The sequence below is a fragment of the Macaca mulatta genome, chromosome 15 (genome assembly GCF_049350105.2).
Source record: "Macaca mulatta isolate MMU2019108-1 chromosome 15, T2T-MMU8v2.0, whole genome shotgun sequence".
Lineage (NCBI taxonomy): Eukaryota > Metazoa > Chordata > Mammalia > Primates > Cercopithecidae > Macaca > Macaca mulatta.
Window position 1 is genome coordinate 64,263,460 of NC_133420.1, and position 21,352 is coordinate 64,284,811.

Genomic DNA, 21,352 nt, shown 5'->3' on the forward strand with positions numbered 1-21,352 from the left:
AGGAAATGCAGAACCTAGAAAAGGATGATCAGAGTAAGGTAAATACTTTTCTCCACTATTTCAAATTTTCATTCAAGGTGCTTATGAAAAAGAGTAAGAAAAACCCTTCTTCTTCTCTTCTACAACTTTTAGGAATTGAACTTAGGTCAAAATTACACCTATCTACCATCTGTCACACTGTTTCTGTGGGAAAATGCATTCTGAATTCTGATTAATTGACTTACAAGTGAATGTTTGGACCTATCTCATTGGTAAACTATGGGCTGCCTGGCCTATCTTCCTGGGGAACCTACCCATGTGTTAGCATCACCAAATTTGTCTGTATGTTTTCTAGTTATTTCATGTGTTTGTATGTCTTATTTAGTCACTTACTTTTTAAGTTATTTGAGGGCAGGGATAATTTTCTTTTTGTATAAACCACAGAGTGTCTTCCTAGCACAGTATTCTGGACATGGAAGGCATTTATGCAATCTCTAGATATATCTCAGAGCATTTTGTACACCAGGTACTGTGGAGAGTAAGGGGTTAAAGAGCACAAGTGTATGCTTTTTAAAAGTTCACACTCTGGTTGGGGAATTAAGTAGACAGTATGAAGTCAGCTCCTCCCCCACACCCCAAAGTGATCAAAGAAGCCTACCTGACATAGAGGGAAATGGGCACCATGGTGTTGAGAATAATGAAGTAGGACCAGAATATGAGGATGGCAGAGACAGCTGATGAAGAGACATATTTTTCCCATGGCAGAAAAATCTGGAAGTGGTAGCCTTTCTTGTTCTGCCAAATGCCATGCCCAACTGCTAGGACAAAACATATGATGCCTAAACCCAGGAAAATCTATAAATGAAAAAAAAAGAATTAAATGAACATTTCATCCAAGATATGTACTGCTTCAGTTCTACAGTCTAGAGCCTTCTCTCTCAACAAAGCGACCCTCTCCTAGGAGGGCGGGGAGGCCCTATAGTTCACAGGCTCTAGGCAGCAGTACACAGGACAGAAAAGAAACTCCAGTAGAAGCTCTCCTTGGACATATTATTTAATATTTACAATAATCCTCTTTTAATAATAGATGAGGAACTTAAGAGTGAGAAAGAATTTTGTCTAAAGTCACTCAGCTACTGAGTAGAAGAAACAGGTTTTGAAACAGTTCCAGAACCCAAGCACTTAATCATTCCATTATTGAAGCTGCTTTAATAGAAGTCTAAAATGTGTGGGGCTTAGCAGTTAGGGGGTGGGCGATAAGGAAACTGATATAAAAGGCTGAAAATATGGTAGTCATGTTAACATTAAAGAATTTGGTAAAACTGAAAGGTAGACCATATGCCTACTGAACCTGCAGCTCTAAGAGAAATGGTTAGAAAGAATCAAAATATTGTGTACTGGCTGCCTTTGAAAGGTATTGAAAGAAAGAGTTGACTGTGTGCAGTGACTCATGCATGCCATCCTAGGATTTTGGAAAGACCAGACAGGAGGATTGCTTGGGGCCAGGAATTTGTGACCAGCCTGGGCAATATACTGAGACCCCATCTTTACTAAAAAAATTTTTTTTAAAGTTAAACGAGGGAAAGAATTAGCCAATTTGTAGGCAGAAATGAGAAGATACAGAAACATGGGGCATCAAAGAACTATGACTTCTAGACATTAAACAGGAAGAGATAAGATTGAAACCTTAAGCAAAAAAGGCCCAATAATTATTTTCAACTGAATAAAGTGACTCAGCCTTTAGGCAAAGTTCAGGTTAAAGGTGATACCTTCTTACCCATGACTATTATTCCACATAGCCTCAACTTTCTTGCCATTAAGTTGAAAGAGAAGGGCATGGAGGGGCAAGGAAGCGAAGAAATAGGACAAACTCAAAAACTATGTCTAGGAAAGAATTTTCGGGGGCGGGGGGTTACTGACACATGAAACTAATTGGAAGCAAACAGATGAGAAGTCTTATGGGTTTTGGAGGAATGGTATTACTAGGTAACTATAAGCCTGGTCTAAAAAAGCCTGTGACTGTTTGGAAATCCTTAAAACCACACTGGGCAGGAAGCAGGTTATAAAAACTGCAGTCCCTAAGAAGAGTATACTCCCAAACATCCACTTCAGGGTTGGTCAGCAAGGATAAAGAATGAGGGAAAACTTCTCAGAAGTGGAGCCAGAAATCACTGAGAGCAATGAATAAAGGAGATCCTCTCACATCTCCAGACCAAGAGGAACCTCATTTAGATCTGATGGAGAGAACTGTGCATCAGTGAGAGATCTTGGACTCTGAGTTGGATGCAGTGACTGGGTAGGATTTGGGGGAGATGATGAGGGTGTTCCATATGTGGGAGGAAAAATGAAATGGATATGATGATCAGAAGGGTAGATTGTGGCAGTGATAATCATATGTATTCATTAAATTCTATTTTTTTTCCTTCTGAGCACATATCTAGAGCACATTTCCCAAGCTCTCTTGCAGTTATATGTAACTCTGTTCTAGCCAGCGCAATGTTGATGGAAGTGATTATGCTACTTACACGCTTGGCCCTAAAATGCTATCACGTGTGGCCAGGTGCAGTGGCTCACGCCTGTAATCCCAACACTTTGGGAGGCCGAGGTGGGCGGATCACGAGGTCAAGAGATTGAGACCATCCTGGTCAACATGGTGAAACCCCATCTCTACTAAAAATACAAAAATTAGTGGGGTGTGGTGGCGTGCACCTGTAGTCCCAGCTAGTCAGGAGGCTGAGGCAAGAGAATCGCTTGAACCCAGGAGGCAGAAGTTGCAGTGATCCAAGATCACGCCACTGCACTCCAGCCTGGGCAACAGTGCGAGACTCCATCTCAAAAAAAAAAAAAAAATCATGTGTGAGTCTTCCTATTCTCTCTTATTCCCCATTTGCTAGTTGAATGCAGGGAATCCAGTAGAAGATCCTGAAATCCAAGAGGTTGGTGGGGCCATTAGCTAGAATGGCTAGAGTATTCTTGAGTTATTGGTGGAGCAAGTTGCCCCTCCCCCAAAAAAACCTTCATTGTATTGTCACATATCTGTGAGATTTTAAGGCTGTTTTTTATTTTGGTTATCTTACTTTGACTAATACAACTATACTACTCATGGTTCCAGATTAATCTGATGCCCTCTATTTTTCATTATTTAACATTTAATTGTTAACACACATAAAGACATATGCAGAAATCACAGATATATGTTGATGAATTTTCCCAAAGTAATCACACTAATGGAACAAACACCCAGAACAAATAAATAGAACATTCTCAGCACCCAGAAACAACCCTATGTCCCATTTCAGTCACTATCCCCCTAAAGTTGCACATATTTGAAGTATACAACTATATACTAGACATACACACACACACGCATATACACACATATCTGTGAAACCATCACCATACTCAAGTTAATGAAATATTCATTATTCCTAGGTTTCTCGTGCCCTTTGTAATTCCTCCTTCCCACTTCTCCCTTCCCCTGGTCCTCAGGCAACCACTAATCTGCTTTCTGACACTTTAGAATATTTGAAATTTTTAGATTTTATACAAATGGAATCATATAGTATATATTCTTTTTTCTGGCTTCTACTACTTAGCATAATGACTTTGGGATTCATCCATGTTTTTGCATCTATCAATCGTTCATTTCTTTTTAATACTGAGTAGTGTTCTATTGTATTGATATTGCACAATTTGTGTACTAATTTTTCTTTTATTGAACATTTGGTTTTTTCCAGTTTTTGGCTATTACAAACAAGGCTGTATGAAACATCTGTGTACAAGTCTTTTCATGGACATAAGCTTTCATTTCCTTTGTACATATCTAGGAGTAGAATCACTGGATCCTATAGCAAATTTATCTTTAACTTTTTAAGAAACTGCCAAATGTTTTCCAAAGTTATTATGCCATTTTACATTCCTACCAGCCCGATATGTCCACATGCCTCTAGAGACAACATGATGTTATTGAACCACCTCGAAGTCTACCCAACAGTCTTTACATCTACCCAACGGTCTTCACATCTGTGACCTTGGTCACAAAGTATGGCTGGCTCAAAGCAACCCATCCCCATTGCTAGGTAATGGAAGGGCTCATCTTTGTGCCACTGATGGGCAGGTCTTTGAAGACAAGACTAGAAAAGTAGGAGGAACAGGTCTAACTGGGACCATTCCTAGAAACTGAGATTTAAAATTATTTTTTATTATGGAAAATTTAAAACACCAATTAAAGTATATAAATAGGACAACAAACCCCCATGCACCCATGTACCCATCACCCAGCTTCAACAATTGTCAATTCATAGCCAGTCTAATTTCATCCAAACCTCCTCTTCCCCTGCCTTCCCAGAACAAATCTGTCACATTATGCAATTTCATCTGTAAATAATTTAATATATAGCTCTAAAGGGTAAAGATCTTATTTTAAAACATAATCAAAACCAGTATTACTTAAAAATTAACACTAAACACTTAATATTCAATATCAAAAACTGGTATTTGAGAGTTGAGTGAGGGGCCGGGGAACAATAAAACAAAGGAGAATTGGGACAAAACACATAAAATCTGCTTTTATTCCTAGCCAAATCCAGATTCATGCTGAGTAGCTCAGCTTTTTGTGATGAGGGTTTCTCTGGGGCCATGCAATCTTTCCTTCTCAATCTTATTCCCACTTCTTTATCTTTCTCTTCAATTAATCATGTGAAAACAAAGCTATTCGCATGGTTCAGATAAAGCCTCAGTGAGTTACTGATCTGAGTTTGAGTTCTACTGCGCACACTAAGCCACCAGAAAGGAAGACCACTTCTCATCAGCCCAAGCCCCAGAAAGCAGGGCTTCCCCCACAGCCTGAATCCTGAAGGTGTAGGGCACAGTGTTTTCTTTCTTCATTGCTAGAGCTTTTCCTGCCATCATGAGGCCTTCAAAGCCCTTGCAGATGTTCTACATTTCTTTTTATTGTGGTAGGGATTTTTGGTACTTAGTCTTTAAAGCTTCACTTTACTTCCTTTCTATAAGGAGAAAGAAACAAGGAATCATTAGTTTGTTTGGTTATTGCTACAGACCCTAGAGATAATACCAGACCTAGTCAGACCAAAGAAGTGCAGACAGCCTCCCATTTAGCAAAACGTGGCTTCAATAAAGAGTGAAATAAATAATTTTGTCACTCTTGACAAAACTGACCTAGAACCAAGGCCATTGGTCTCATAAAGGTGCTCCCTGGCCTCATAGGCAGCCTGTCAAAAGAAAGCACTCCTTGGGGCCTTTGACCCTTCACATCTGTGCTTTACATTGTGCCTTACCCCAGAAGGAGATCCTGGATCTCTGGCACCATTTCAATTTCATGCATTTTGCTCATTTGTCTCACAAATACACTCCTAGTTAATAGATCATGATTTAGAAGGCATTGTCACTGGGAGTTCTGGTCACTGGGGAGAGAGAACGGATCTAACCCCCAGCTCAGCTGTGGGCTCATCAGGAAGCAGCTTTGCTAAACGTGCTTCCTGTGTCTGTCAGATTTTCTTCTAAGAGGCATTTCTAAAAAATGGGGGAAAATGAAGTGTTTAAATCAGGAAGGATTTCTGGTTCAGCTTACTTCAAGAAATGGAAGTGTTTTACATATCACTACATCGGCAATGTCCTGGCACAAATACCACAGAAACAAAACTGCTGAGCTGATAAGAACCTAGCTAATTCAAGGACATTTCTTCATTTAATAATTCAATAGAGATTTACTAAGAACTACTTTGTGCAAGGCACTTCCAAAAATATGAAGATGAATATGGTGTAATTTCTACTGTAGAGGCTCATAATCTGGTGGCTAAGACGTTCATTCATTTTTTTCACTCACTCAACAAATAATAATGAAGCTCCCGTTATATGTCAAGGATAGTTCCAGGGACTTAGGGACACAGTAGTGAAAAAAGACAACATCCTTATGGAGAGAGGTAGACAACAAACAAGAAATGAAAAAAATATCATTTAGTGATAAATGCTGTGAGGAAAATAAAACAGGTTAATAGAATAGAGGGTCTTGGTGGGGGTGTTAGAGCCCTTTTATCTGAAAAGGTAGCATTAAATGATGAAAAAGAAGCAAGCCATGCAAAGACTTGGGGGCAGACATTGCCAGCAAGGGTAAAGGTCCTAGGGTAGGAACAAGTTTGCTCTCTTACTTGACTTGTAGTTTTTCTGGGTACAGATTTCTAGGTCAAAATATGTTTCACTAAGCACTTTGAAGGTATGACCCTACTGGTTTCTAGGACCCAATGGTGCTTTTGAGAAATCTGATACCAATCTAAGTCTAATTTTTGTTAATATCTTATTTTTATCTCTATGAGAATTTTAAAGGGATTTCTCTTTATAACTAAATCTTTCTAGTTTGACCCTCTGTTTAAAAACAAATTATTTCTCTCATATTTTCTATCTCTGTGTCTTTTTGTTTTATGGTCCAGGAGAGATTTTAATCCTTTAATGGGTTTTTAAAAAAAAATAGCAATCCCATTTTTGCTCCCCCAAATTCTATTTTGTTGTTGTTCTTAGATGTTTTTCTTCTTTCCCCCTTTTAAAGCAACCTATTCTTACTTTAGATATGTAATTGCTTCTTTTCTCTGAGAATAGTCATAAAAATGTTTTAAAGTTCTTTTCTTTTCTCTTCCCTGAAATATAATTGTTTATTCTAGGTTCAGGTATTTTTTTTTTAAGATGGGATATTGCTATGTTGCCAAGGGTAGAGTGCAGTGGCTATTCTCAGGTGCAGTAATGGTGCACTATAGCCTTGAACTCATGGCTCAAGTGATCTTCTTGCCTCAGCCTCCTAAGTAGCTGGGAACCACACCCAGCTTCCAGAGTCAGTTATTCTATTTGTTCATCCTCATCCACCTTTTTATGCTACTTGTTTCCCTCTAGTCCGCTTAAAAATATAAGTAAAATAATAGTTTGATTATTATAGGTTGCTGGAGTAGATTTCATTTCTTTTGGTTAATTTTGTTTTCCTAACAGGCTACTCCTCTGAATGGGAAACCATGAGTTCTGTGTAGGTAGAAAGAATATGTTGTTTAACAAATTTCACCCTAGGGTGTACAAGAAACTTGCAGGCAAACTCAAGCCCCCCAAATTTTAAATTAAGTGGGTTTTACTCTAAGGGCTGACACTCACATTTACAAGCCTTAGTTCTCTGCAGGTAGGTTGTTAAATTTATTTCAAAAGCAGTTCTTTTGTTTGGGACTGGTTATTAATCAGTCAGACGGACAGTTTGCAGATATTTTCTCCCATTCTGCAGGTTGTCTCTTCACTTTGCTAATTGTTTCTTTTGCTGTGCAGAAGATTTTAAACTTAATGTGATACCATTTTGTCAATTTTTGCTTTGGTTGCCTGTATGCTGGGATTATAAGAGGCTCAAATAACTCTATAGGAAAAAACCTGATAGTCCAATTTAACAATGGACAAAAGATCTGAATAGATATTTCTCAAAAGAAGACATACAGATGGCAAACAGGCATATGACAAGGTGCTCAACATCACTGATCATCAGAGAAATGCAAATCAAAACTATAATGAAGCCAAGCATGGTGGCTGATTTCTTATTGCTCAACGTCCTTTTCTTTCTAGTTGAAGGACTCTCTTCAGCATTTTTTTGTAGGACAAGTATGATATTAATGAAACTGCTCAACTTTTGTTTGTCTGGAAAAGTCTTTCTTTTTCCTTCATGTTTGAAAGATATTTTCACTAGATATACTAGTCTAGGTAAAGTTTTTCCCCTTCAGCATTTTAAATATGTCATGCCACTCTTTCCTGTTAGATATGAGTTCTAAATTTCTTTTTAAAGAATTAATATGTCAGTATGTTCAGTTCTTTCCCTTCTACTTTTAAACTTAACTTCCTCGTAAAGCAACCTTTTTCGATTACCTACTCCACCCTGACTCATTCCAATTACCTACTCTACCCTGACTCATTCTGATCACCTGCTCCACCCTAACTCATTCCAATTACCTGCTACCTGCTCTGCCCTGACTCCCGCCAAAGCACTCACCCCATCATTCTTTTTAAATTAGCCATTCGGAATTAGTTTAGCCTATGTGGTCTAACCCTAGCCAATAGGGGAATGACACAGCAGCAGGGACCACGTGCGCCAGGGATAAGAACCCTTTTCCCTCCCTTGTCCAAGTGTGAGCTCACCATTGTTCCATCTGTAAGGGTGCACCCTTCCATATAGAAGTAACTTGCCTTGCTGAGAATTAAAAAGAAAATTTTATATTCGAGTGCTATTTCTTTTGTGGCACCGAAACTTTATATATATAACAATTTGGGGGACTCATCCGGGATTACATTCCCCTCCGGGATGGTCTCTGGTTCTCTCTCGTGAGGAGGTGCACCCTGCCCTATTGTGGTGGCCTCAGGGGTGAGAAATCTAGACCCACCCAGTGTGAGGAATAACCTGAGCTCTCAGCAACACGGGGGGTGCGGGGGGTACTGGCCAGCAACCTAGCTTAAAGGATCCTCACATACTGCAGCAATGACTTTGTGCACAGACCAAGGAAGGAGATGTCACGGGAGCCAGTAAAGTACTTCCTTGGTGGTCAAATTCTGGAGGGCTAAATGTGTATGCGCGTGAATGATCACCAACAACCCTGCTTGCGGTGTTGTTCGTGTGGATGGTAACTGTCAGGCCTCTGAGACCAAGCTAAGCCATCATATCCCCAGTTACTTGCACGTATACATCCACATGGCCTGAAGCAACTGAAGATCCACAGAAGTGAAAATAGCTTAACTGATGACATTCCACCATTGTGATTTGTTTCTGCCGCACCCTAACTGATCAGTGTTCTTTATAATCTCCCCCACCCTTAAGAAGTTTCTTTGTAATTCTCTCCACCCTTGAGAATGTACTTTGTGAGATCCATCGCCTATCCCAAAACCTGTAAGAACTAATGATAATCCCACCACCCTTTGCTGACTCCTTTTTTGGACTCAGCCCGCCTCCACCCAGGTGAAATAAACAGCCATGTTGCTCACACAAAGCCTGTTGGTGGACTCTTCACACGGACGCATGAAACAGTGACAAGTCCTACTGCTGGAAGGAGTGAGTGGGTCCCCTCTGTGGTTCCGTAGCTACCTCATATGGCTTAGGGCGGATCCTGCTGTAGGATTTACACTGGCATGCCAACACTAAGAAGGTCCTGATTCTACCTTGGGGGAGTGGCGAGAGAAAAGCACGAGTAGGAAGTGTGCAAAGGACCTTCAGAGGGGGAAAAGGGGAGAAACAGGTCAACCTTCCAAGACAGGCAAGACACCCCCTGGTTTGAGGGGTTGAGCCTTCCCGGGCAAGCAAGGCAAGATGCCCCCTGGTTTGAGGGGTTGAGCCTTCCAGGACAGGCAAGACACCCCCTGGTTTGAGGGGTTGAGCCTTCCAGGACAGGCAAGGTGAGACATCCCTGGTGTTGAGGGGTTGAGCCTTCTGCTAATTTCAAGGGTTGAATCTGACACAACACCCCCATCCCGCCCCCGGCCCCCGCCGCTGCCGCCCTTTCCTTTCTTCTTGGGGAAAGAGAGAGCAGCTCCACTCCTGCAGGTCCCTACCCTAGGGGAAGAGAGAGAGATAGACAGAGAGGAGAGAGGGAAAGAGAGGCAGAGAGAGAGAGAGAGGGAAAGAGGTGGGCGGGGGGAAGAGAGGCAGAGAGAGACCGAGAGGGGAAAGAGGCAGACAGAGGGGAAAGAGAGGCAGGGCCGGGGGAAGAGGCAGAGAGACAAAGGAGGGAGTCAAAGAGAGAGAAAGAAAGAGAAAAATAGAAGTAGTAAAGAAAAAACAGTGTACCTATTGTCAGGCCTCTGAGCCCAAGCCAAGCCGTCGCATCCCCTGTGACTTGCACGTATATATATGCCCAGATGGCCTGAAGTAACTGAAGAATCACAAAAGAAGTGAAAATGCCCTGCCCCGCCTTAACTGATGACATTCCACCACAAAAGAAGTGAAAATAGCTGGTCCTTGCCTTAAGCGATGACATTATCTTGTGCCTGGCTCAGAAAGCTCCCCCACTGAGCACCTTGTGACCCCCACTCCTGCCCGCCAGAGAACAAGCCCCCTTTGACTGGAATTTTCCTTTACCTACCCAAATCCTATAAACGGCCCCACACTTATCTCCCTTCGCTGACACTCTTTTCGGACTCAGCCCGCCTGCACCCAGGTGATTAAAAAGCTTTATTGCTCACACAAAGCCTGTTTGGTGGTCTCTTCACACAGACGCGCATGACACCTATTCCCTTAAAAGCCAGGGTAAATTTAAAACCTGTAGTTGATAATTGAAGGTCTTCTCCTTGACCCTATAACACTCCAATACCACCTCGTTGTCAGCGTAAACAAGGGTGTAGCCCAAAAGCACTGACGCCACTGACAACCTGTAGCCTTTCTATCACAAATCCGTAACCCAGTAACCAGTGGGTGGCCCAAATGCATTTAGTGTGTAGCGGCAACTCCTTTGCTAACAGAAGAAACCAGAAAAAGAACTTTTAGAGGAAACCTCATTGTGAGCACACCTCACCAGTTCAGAACTATCCTGTCAAAAAGCAAAAAGGTAGCTTACTAACTCAAAAATCTTAAAGTATAGGGTTATTCTGTTAGAAAAAGATGATTTATCATTAACCACTGAAAATTCCCTTAACCTAGTAGGTTTCCTAACCGGGGATTTAAATCTTAATTACCATACAAAGGTCTGACCAGACCTAGGAGGAACTCCCTTCAGGACGGTACTATAAATGGTTCCCCCCTGAGTGATTGGGGTGGGGGGGAAACAAACCACAGTGGGTATTCAGTAATTGACAGGGAAACTCTTGTAGAAGCAGAGTTAGGAAAATTGCCTGATAACTGGTCTGCTCAAACCTGCAAGTTGTTTGCACTCAGCCAAGCCTTATAGTACTCCCAGAACCAGGAAGGAACCATCTATACCAATTCTAAGTTAATTTAGACTAAACAAGGTCTTATTAACAGCAAAGGAGAATTGAAATCCCAAACTTAGAAGGTTTTCAACAAAAGTAAAGTTTGCTAAAAGTTAACAGTGTAACATGTATTATCCTAACTTCTAATCTTGTGGCCTTAGGCAGTCTAGTCCACAGACATGAAGGAAGTTCGCTTCAGAAAAGAATGGTTATCATCTTTAGGAAAATTAAAGAAAAAAGAAAAAAAGGAGGGGGGAGAGTTTATGTAAAAAGAATGTTATATGGTAAATTCTTGTCCTAAAATAAATTAACTAATTGTTTTTTAAAAAAAAGGATATTTACAACAAGTCAGAAAGTTGAGGCATGTCAAAGAATTATCTGTGAAAGTCGTGGGGAAAAAAAAGGTTATAAAAGGAAATTTATGCAAGAGATGTTGTATAATTTAAAAGTAATTAGGCCTCCTAAATATAAAACTATTGAAGAAACAGTATATGTGCAAAGTGTGTAAGGAAAGTAAAATATACTTTTGGTAAAAAGATTATAAAGAGGCATAAGAATGTGAATTTTTACTACATTAAAAGGTTAAAAATACATTTTTTTGTTTTAAAGGTCTAAGCAAGTTTTAAAATGTTAATTGTAAAGGAAATTCTGTATGTAAACATATTAGCTAAAGTTAAAGAGGTATACAGTTTTTCTGTGAACTGAACATTAAAATAAAAGCACAACAAGTTTTTCTTAAAGCACTAACCTGCGCTTTAACAAAAATTATAAAAAAGGTTAAAAAGAGTCTATAAAAACCTTACCTTATGGTCAGACATTAAAAATTGGATAAATATGTCTACAAGGTTGTATTAAAATTAAGTTTAACATTAACAACCCACTAATATAAAGGTGAAATTTAGCTTATCTGGTATAAAAACCATACAGGAAGCATTATTAAATACAAAACGGTGTTTGGCTTTCTTTGGTCTAAAAACTAATAAAAATAGGTGCTAAAGGAAATTTCTCAGTAAGAAGGGCACCAAAGACTATAAAGTCCACTGCTGATGTCCCCACATTTAAAACAAAAGGTCAATTTCTTAGAAATTATATACTTGGTTTATCTTCCACTTTTCCTTTCCCTCAAAACTAAAAGACTTTTAGCACAGGTACCATCCCTGGAATTTCCAGTAAACCAGCACCAGCCTGAAGATCACATTCTCATCAAAAGGTGGAAAGAAGGAAAACTCGAGCCAGCCTAGGAAGGACCCTACCTTGTGCTGCTAACTACTGAGACTATTGTTCGTACAGCGAAAAAGGGATGGACTCATCACACACGAGTCAAAGCACCATCCCCCCCAGAGTCATGGACCACAATCCCAGGGGAAAACCCTACCAAACTAAAGCTAAGAAAAATTTAACTCTTTTATCTATTCTATTCCTTTTATTCTTTCCTCGCTCTATTGCTGACCATCTAGTTATTAACATAACCAAGTCAATTTTGCCTCAAACTATTGCATTTAAAGATTGCCTTGTTATACCCTTTGGGGACTTGCCAAGTCAAAGACAGAAAAGTACCTCTGTCTCTCCTGACTCTCCTCAGAATGGGCATTAGTAAATTGGGACCATTTAATCTGGGGAGATTTCAATAAAGACCCCAGTGTCAATCAGGAGTCTTGCCCCCCAATGTATAACTTTTATGCGTAGTTGATTTAACGTTCTGTGGACCACTAAAGAGCAAGGATAGACTGCCCCAACCCGTTTTTGCAATTTCCTAAAACCATACATTCATTTTACTAAAGGGACAGCCCCCCTGTCAGCTAAATCAGTGCAACCCTCTACAGGCTATTATTTCAAGCCCCCAAAGTTCTCCCCTTTTCTAAGCTGGTTCCCTTCTTTAAGCCGGTTTTATGGTATGGGTGCTGAGGTTTCAGGGAGAGACCCTATTGGATTCTTTAAAATGCATTTCTTTGATCCCCTGCCGCCTGCACCTGCCTCTAAGCCTTTTTCCAAAACCTCTCACATCGGAACCATTGATCCTCCTCCATCTAATGACAAGGCCAAGAGAGTGATGGTAGAAGTTAAAGACTTAAAACAAACTTTGGCAATTGAGACAGGATACCAAGATGTAAATGCCTGGTTGAAATGGATCAAATATTCTGTCGGCACATTAAACAAAAGCAATTGTTATGCTTGTGTGCACAGCAGGCCAGAGGCTCAGATTGTCCCCTTTGCACTTGGTCTTCCAGTCAACCAGGCATGGGCTGCATAGTAGCTTTTTTCCAAGATTCTACAGCCTGGGGTAACAAGTCATGCCAAGCTCTCACTCTGCTATATCCCGAAATCCGGAACCTTGCAGGTCAGCCCCCGAAGGCCATCCAGCTTCCATTTCCTAACACTAAGTTCACCTCCTGTCTCTCACGACAGGAAGGAAACTTAGCGTTCCTTGGAGACCTGAAGGGATGCAATGAGCTTAAGAATTTTCAAGAGCTTATCCAGCTGGGTGACAGAGCGAGACTCCGTCTCAAAAAAAAAAAAAAAAAAAAAAAAAGAGCTTATCAGTCAGCCCTTGTTCATCCCCAAGCAGATGTGTGGTGGTATTGTGATGGACCTTTACTGGACATTCTGCCAAATAACTGGAGTGGCACTTGGGCTTTAGTCCAATTGGCTATCCCTTTCACCCTGGCATTTCATTAACCAGAGAAAGGAAAAATAAGATATTGTAAAGCTAGAGAAGCCCATTATAGGTCTTTCAACTCTTACGTCTATTTAGACACAATTAAAGTCCCACAGGGAATACCAGATCAACTTAAAGCCCAAAATCAAATAGCTGCAGGATTTGAGTCAATATTTTGGTGGGTGACAATTAATAAAAATGTAGATTGGCTAAACTATGTCTATTACAATCAACAGCGATTTATTAACTACACTAGAGATGCTGTTAAAGGAATAGCTGAGCAATTAGGGGTTACTAGCCAGATGGCTTGGGAAAATAGGATAGCCTTAGACATGATATTAGCAGAAAGAGGAGGAGTTTGCGTCATGATTAAAACTCAATGTTACAGGTTCACCCCAAACACCACCCCTAATAAAAGTATAACAAAAGCATTGCAAGGTCTGACTGCTCTATCCAATGAGTTAGCCAGCAACTCAGGGGTAAATGACCCCTTTACAGGATGGCTAAAAAAAATGTTCGGCAAGGCCGGGCGCGGTGGCTCAAGCCTGTAATCCCAGCACTTTGGGAGGCCGAGACGGGCGGATCACAAGGTCAGGAGATCGAGACCATCCTGGCGAACACGGTGAAACCCCGTCTCTACTAAAAAATACAAAAAACTAGCCGGGCGAGGTGGCGGGCGCCTGTAGTCCCAGCTACTCGGGAGGCTGAGGCAGGAGAATGGCGTAAACCCGGGAGGCGGAGCTTGCAGTGAGCTGAGATCCGGCCACTGCACTCCAGCCTGGGCGACAGAGCGAGACTCCGTCTCAAAAAAAAAAAAAAAAAAATGTTCGGCAAATGGAAAGGAATAATAGCCTCAATACCTCCTTCGCAGCCGTAATAGGTGTATTTATTCTTGTCAGGTGCTGTGTCATACCATGCATCCATAAGTAGATGCAGAGGCTCATAAAAATGGCACTTACTAAAACCTCCCTTAACTATCCTCCACCTTATCCAGAGAAGCTTCTTCTTTTACAAAATCAAGCGAAACAACTAAGCCAAGACATGTTTTAAAAAAAAGTTTGAAAAGAAAGTTGTAAGGAAATACAAGGGGAGGGATTATTAGATATGAGTTCTAAATTTCTTTTCAAAGAATTAATATGTTCATATGTTCAATTCTTTGCCTTCTACTTTTAAACTTCCTCGTTAAGCAAACTTTTTCGATTACCTACTCCACCCTCATTCTGATCACCTGTTCCACCCTACATTCCAATCACCTACTCCACCCTAACTCATTCCAATTTCCTGTTACCTGCTCTGCCCTGACTCCTGCCAAAGCACTCACCCCATCATTCTCTTTAAATTAGGCAATCAGAATTAGTTTAGCCTGTGCGGTCTAACCCTAGCCAATAGGGGAACAACACAGCAGCAAGGGCCACGTGAGCCAGGGATAAGAACCCCTTCCCCTCCCTTGTCCAAGTGTGCGCTCACCATTGTTCCATCTGTAAGGGCGCACCCTTCTATATAGAAGTAACTTGCCTTGCTGAGAATCAAAAAGAAAATTTTATATTCGAGTGCTATTTCTTTTGTAGTACTGAAACTTTATATATAACACTCCTGAGCTGTAATGTTTCCACTCAAAAGTCAGCTGCCAGGAGTATTGGAGCTCCATTGTATGTTATCTGGTGCTTTTCTCTTGCTGCTTTTAGAATCCTTTGTTTATCCTTGACCTTTGGGAGTTTGATTATTAAATGCCTGAGGTAGTCTTTTTTGGGTTAAATTTGCTAGGTGTTCTATAACCTTCTTATACTCGGATATTAATATATTCTATGTTTGGGAAGTTCCCTGTTATCCCTTTGAATAAACTTTCTACCCATATCTCTTTCTGTATCTCCTGTTTAAGGCCAAAAACTCTTAGATTTGCCCTTTTTTTTTTTTTTTTTGAGATGGAGTCTCGCTCTGTCACCCAGGCTGGCGTGCAGTGGTGCAACCTCCGCTCACTGCAAGCTCCGCCTCCCAGGTTCATGCCATTCTCCTGTCTCAGCCTCCCAAGTAGCTGGGACTGCAGGCGCCTGCCACCACGCCCAGCTAATTTTTTGTATTTTTAGTAGAGACGGGGTTTCACCGTGTTAGCCAGGACGGTCTTGAGCTCTTGACCTCGTGATCTGCCCACCTCAGCCTCCCAAAGTGCTAGGATTACAGGCATGAGCCACTGCACCCAGCCAGATTTGCCCTTTTAAGGTTATTATCTAGATCTTGTATGAGGGCTTCATTTTTTTTTCTTTTATCTTCTCTGTTTATCTTCAAATAGACTGTCTTCAAGCTCACTAATTCTTTCTTCTGCTTGATCAATTCTACTATTAAAATACTCTGATGCATTCTTCAATATGTCAATTGTATTTTTCAACTCTAGAATTTGTTTCTTTTTAACTATTTCAGCCTCTTTGTTAAATTTACGTGATATAATTCTGAATTCCTTCTTTGTGTTATCTTGAATTTCTTTGCGTTTCCTCAAAACAGCTATTTTGAATTACCTGTCTGAAAGGTGACATATCTGTTTCTCCATGATTGGTCCCTGGTGCCTTATTTAGTTTGTTTGGTGAGGTCATGTTTTCCTGAATGGTCTTGATGCTTGTGGATGCTTGTTGGTGTCTGGGCACTGAAGAGTTAGATATTAATTGTTTCTATAGTCTCTGTAGTCTGGTCTTCTTTTTACCTTTCTTGGGAAGGCTTTACAGGTATTTGAAAGGACTTGGGTGTTGTGATCTAAGCCATATCTGCATTAGAGGGCACCCAAAACCCAGTAATGCTGCAGTTCTTGGAGACTGATACAAGTATCACCTTGGTGGTCTTGAATAAATCTGGAAGAATTCTCTGGATTACCAGGCAGAAACTCTTGTTCTCTTTCTTTTCTCTCTAACAGATTTAGTCTATCTCTGTGCCAAGCCACCTAGAGCTGGGTGTGGAATGCCACAAGCAACTCTGAGGCTACCACCACTGGGACTGTGCTGGAGTCACACCTGAAGTCAGCACAGCACTGAGTCTCACCCAAGGCCTGCTGTAACCACTACCTGGCTACTGCCTATGTTCACTTCAAGCCCCAGGGTTCCACAATCAGCAGATGGTGAAGCCAGCCAGGCTTATGTCCTTTCCTATAGTGCTGTGAATTTCCTCAGCCCCCAGCATGTCCAGAGATGCAGTCTGGGAGCCAGGGACTGAAGTCAAAAACCGTAGAAGTCTACCTGGTATTCTATTCTACTATGGCTGACCTGACCCTCAAACCATAAGACAAAGTCCTTCCCACTCTTCCCTCCCATTTCCACAGGCAGAGGAGCCAGTCCCCATGGCCACCATCAAAGACCTATGGAGGGTACTGCCAGGCTACTGCCAATGTTCACTTAAGGCCCAAGGGCTTAGTCAGCTTGTGTTGAATACTGTCAGTCTTGGGACTCACCCTTCAGGGAACTGGGCTACCCTCTGGCTCAAGGCAGGTCCAGAAATGCCATCCAAGAGCCAAGGCTGGAATCAGGGGCACCAAGGGCCCACGTGCTGTTCTACCCCACTGTGGCTGAGCTGGTACCTAAGCTGTAAGACAAAGTCCTTTTTACCGTTCCCTATGCTTTTCCCAATCAGAAGTCTCTCACCATAGTCACCATGGCTGGGAATGTGCTGGGTTTCACCTGAAGCCAGCACATCTAGATGCTGCCACTCTACAGTCTCACCCAAGGCTCATAATGTACTACCTGGGTACTGCTGCTGGTCCTTCAGGGCCCAAGGGCTCTTTAGTCAGCAGGTGATGACCCTGCCAGGACTGGGTCCTTCCCTTCAAGACAGCAGGTTCCCTTCTGGTCCAGGGTATATCTAGATATGCTGTCTGGGAGCTAGGGCCTAGAATAGGGGCCTCATGACTCTGTCCACTGCCCTATGGTACTGTGGTTGACCTGGTCTCCAATTTGCAAGACAAAGGCCTCTTTACTCTTCCATCTCCTCATGCAGAAGAAAGGAGTCACTTTTGTTACTGTAAGCTGTGCTGCCTGGGGTTGTGGGAGTGGTAGCATTAATATTACCTTCTCTGCTCTGGTTGGTGTTTCACTAGGTTGTGTGCACCTGCCCCCCCACCCCATGTCTACTGGCTCTGAGTTCAGTAAAGTATTATGGCTTGCCTAGGAATGGTAGTCTTTGTGGCCTAGACTGCCTTCAAGCTTATTTAGGACCCCAGAGCACTTTCGCCCAAGGTGGTAAGGCTTGACAAAACTGAAGTTCTGACTGCTGGGATGGGCGATTCCCTTCTGGCTAGGGTTGGTCTAAATGCTCCCTCTATGGGTGGGTGTCAGTGGAGTTCAACTTGGTTTTGCTTTCTGCTATGACAGAACAGCACTGAGTTCAATGCAGGGTTCCACAATTGCTGTGCTCTCCCTCCCCAAAGCTTACAAGTTCTTTGCACCATGCATGGCCACCAGGAGATGGGGGAATGGTGGCATCAGTAATTCAAGATTGTCTTCAATGCTTCTTTCAGTGATATGATGTTAAAACCAGGTATTGTGATTGTTCACCTCATTTTTGTTTCTTATGAAGGTACTTTTATATGTGGATAGTTGTTAAATTTGGTGTTTCTGTGGGGGTGTGGGGGGTGATTAATAAAGACTTCTATTCAGCCATCTTGTTCCACCTGTGTTTTTGTGTTTTATTGTTGTTTTTTATAGAGATGGGGTCTCGCTGTTTCCCAGGCTGCTCTCAAACTTCTGGGCTTGAACAATCCTCCTGTCTCGGCCTCCCAACCTGCTGGGATTACAGGTGTGGGCCATCACACCCATTTGAAGACATCCTGTTTTGAAGACAAGCCTAGGCTAAATGACCTAGCCTACTGTCTAATGATATATGTTGCTAATGTTGTCAAAAGCATATTTGCCCATGTTATCTTCCTGAATTCTTGACCATGATTGTCTTCCTCATTAAGAAACTAGGAAATGGAACTTTGATCAACTGCTGAAAACTACTTACTCAATAGTAGAAAGAGAAGTATAATGAATACTAGTTTTTGAGCTGAACGAACCTTCCTAATTTTCTAAAATCCCTTTTGCTAGATCCAAAGGATTTTGAAAAGGATCTGGGATGTTTCCCATAATAAAGAAGAAAAGGCAGTTTATAATTCAAATATTAATGATAAGAATATACAAAGAAAAGGTATTTTTTGAGTTTTCAGAGTCTAAACAATACAGTAAAAATAAATTGAAAAGTTATGAGATCAAGTGTAGGCATTACAGGAACTGTTCAGCTATGCAAAGAAGCTGTTTGAGAGAGGAAATTAATCTGTCTATATCTAGGAAGAATGAAGTCAGCTTATATCAGATAGCAGAAATAATTTATTTATTAGTCTTCAACTTAAACATCTCTTATCAAAGCTGATTGTTATATATTGTAGTGCTTTTCAAATTTCACTTCTTAGTAGAACACCCTCTATTTTTACAACTGAAATTGTATAAAATAGATAAACATGAAGTTGTTCTTTTTAAAGCAAGAACTTCAAAATGAGGAGGCTAGAATAATATCCACTTGATCTCCCCTATTCCCACTGCACCAGACCTTATGACTCCTCTAAGAAAAGAGTTTGAAAATCTTCAGTTTAAATTAGGTGTTTTATTAGCCTAAGTAAGGTTTTATTAAAATGGTCATGAATAAAACTGATTATAAGAAAATAAAAATATGTCTTAATTTCTAAACTGGGTCCTTGATCCATTCTTGTACACTAATCAAAGCATAATATCTTTTTAAATACTTTGTGACTATTCTTTCTAACAGAGGTATAAGCTAGACTCTCTTGTAACTTGTCTGTTCTTTTCTGCCTCAGATCTTAATCTCTGGGATCCTAAGACTGCTTGAGACTTTCAAACAGCTAAATTCTGAACTGGAAATGCCATTTCTTCTGTGAAAGGAAGGGAAGTATGTCTATTTGTAAAGAAACAAAGAAAAAAAAAGTATTTAACTTACCCAGAGTACAAGGACATTCATGAGATGGTCTATCTGTGTTCGTTTAAAAGTGGACTTTCCACTGTTCTGCATTAATTTGGTGTCTGGCCCTAAATAAAACAGGAAGATATCAGATATTAGAATCACTGAACATACTCAGAGGCTTGGAATTGGTTGAACTGTATCTTTATGATAATCTAACCTAACCACTTTCCAATGCTCATAAAGTCCTAGAGAAGGGCTCACAGTTTTCAATAACTCAAAAAACGGAAAATTTTTTCTAAGGATAGTTCCAATGACTTCTTTAAAGTACACTCATGCAGATCCCTCTCTTTGTAGCTCCTCAGACAGTCTCAACTTTCATGGATGAGTTAAATTAGAAGAGGAGTCGCAAGCTTCTCTCTTATCACCATCTGGTTTATTTAGCTTAGGGAAAGAATTTTCTGATAAAGAGAGCCCCATCATCTTTTGAGGAAGCCCACTGCTGGCTCAGGCTATATTGAAAGTTTCTAACTGGGAATGGAAGAAACAAAAAGGCAATGGCAGTGATTTCTTCTGAGGTGGAAGCAGGGGAGCTGAGACTCCTCTGGAGCTGAGAGACAGAGATTCCATGTTTCTTCACGACAGGGCAGATGGTACGCAGAAGTAAGGAGCTTTTAATGGCCAATGGGACTAGAGCTGGAAATTACTAACTTGAGCTATGGCTCCAGAGAAAATGTAAGAGGTTTAGAAGAAACTGTAAGCAGCAATTTTTCTGGCCTTTCACCATCTGACCATTATTCCAACATGTGTTCTGATAAAGGACAGGTAAAGGAATTTCATCAATGTTTACACATGGGGAGCTGGGACATCTCTGATATGTGGACAAACGGTGGGAGTGCAGAGCATAAGCTATGCCATTCTTTCCTCTTAAACATTCCTCAAAGGGCTTCAAGACATGAGAAGTTTGGCTTACAGCCTGGAAGCTACAGGTACCATATCTTCTAAGGGTCCTTAGACTGACTTGCCCCAGGCTTCAGGAAGAAGGTAGAAATCATCATAGAACTTGGACATCATGTAGCAGGAACAGCAACTCAATTCCATACAAATACCTCAAAATGCTGGCATTAGTCTCTGCTCAGAGCTTCCCAAAGATACTACAATGTAACCAACCTTGGGAAAACTTAACTACATTTGTGCTGGTTGGCAGCCTCACTGTTATTGCTTTCAGGAAAGAAAAACATTTTGCTGAAAAATGAACTTTTTATGAGTGGCAATTGTGTGTGAGTAGTTGCTGAAGTATATACAGTAAAGAAAATAAGTCTAATTTAAGTCTTTTGAGTTTGGGAATTAGGTAGCCTCGTCATTGCCACTCTAAATCAAGAACCAATGAAAGAAGTTCCACCAGGGCCTCCCTAGACTCTTTTTTTTTTTTTTTTTTTTTGAGACGGAGTCTCGCTCTGCCGCGCAGGCTGGAGTGCAGTGGCCGGATCTCAGCTCACTGCAAGCTCCGCCTCCCGGGTTCACGCCATTCTCCTGCCTCAGCCTAGACTCTTAAGCTTCTCCCTAGGGATTTGGTCTCATTAGTTTTCACAGAAGCAAGGAGTGTAGAAGACTCATGTCTAGGAGTAGATGCTCTAGAAGGGGAGCTCTGGGAATCTGAGTTGAATAATATTCACTGTGGTAAATCTTTCTTGATATTTCCTACTATGGTTGTTGTCACTGAGGGACTGGGGTAGCACAGAGGCTTCCTCCATTTTCCTGAACCACATCATAACCCAAGAAAATCTCTTACTAAATATAATGAATTGTGGTTCTAAATGACATCTCAAGAGGGGCCACTATTAATGATCCATATGTGACTTTTCTCTG

At 41.2% G+C, this 21,352-nt stretch overlaps 1 protein-coding gene and 1 long non-coding RNA gene across 2 annotated transcripts in view; one reads left to right on the forward strand and one right to left on the reverse strand.

Annotated features, from left to right (window-relative positions):
* LOC144334644 (uncharacterized) overlaps positions 1-19,254 on the forward strand; it is a 67,437-nt gene extending 48,183 nt beyond the window's left edge. Inside the window, exon 3 of the long non-coding RNA XR_013404754.1 lies at positions 18,238-19,254. This is a non-coding gene — a long non-coding RNA (uncharacterized LOC144334644). The remainder of the gene's footprint in view (positions 1-18,237) is intronic.
* The window catches only part of LOC697274 (phospholipid-transporting ATPase FetA), a 110,628-nt gene that overhangs the window by 38,865 nt on the left and 50,411 nt on the right, over positions 1-21,352 (reverse strand). Inside the window, exons 11-12 of the mRNA XM_077965866.1 lie at positions 19,523-19,611; positions 638-834 (exon numbers count right to left, since the gene is read on the reverse strand). Coding sequence (XP_077821992.1) covers positions 638-834; positions 19,523-19,611 — 286 coding nt within the window. The remainder of the gene's footprint in view (positions 1-637; positions 835-19,522; positions 19,612-21,352) is intronic.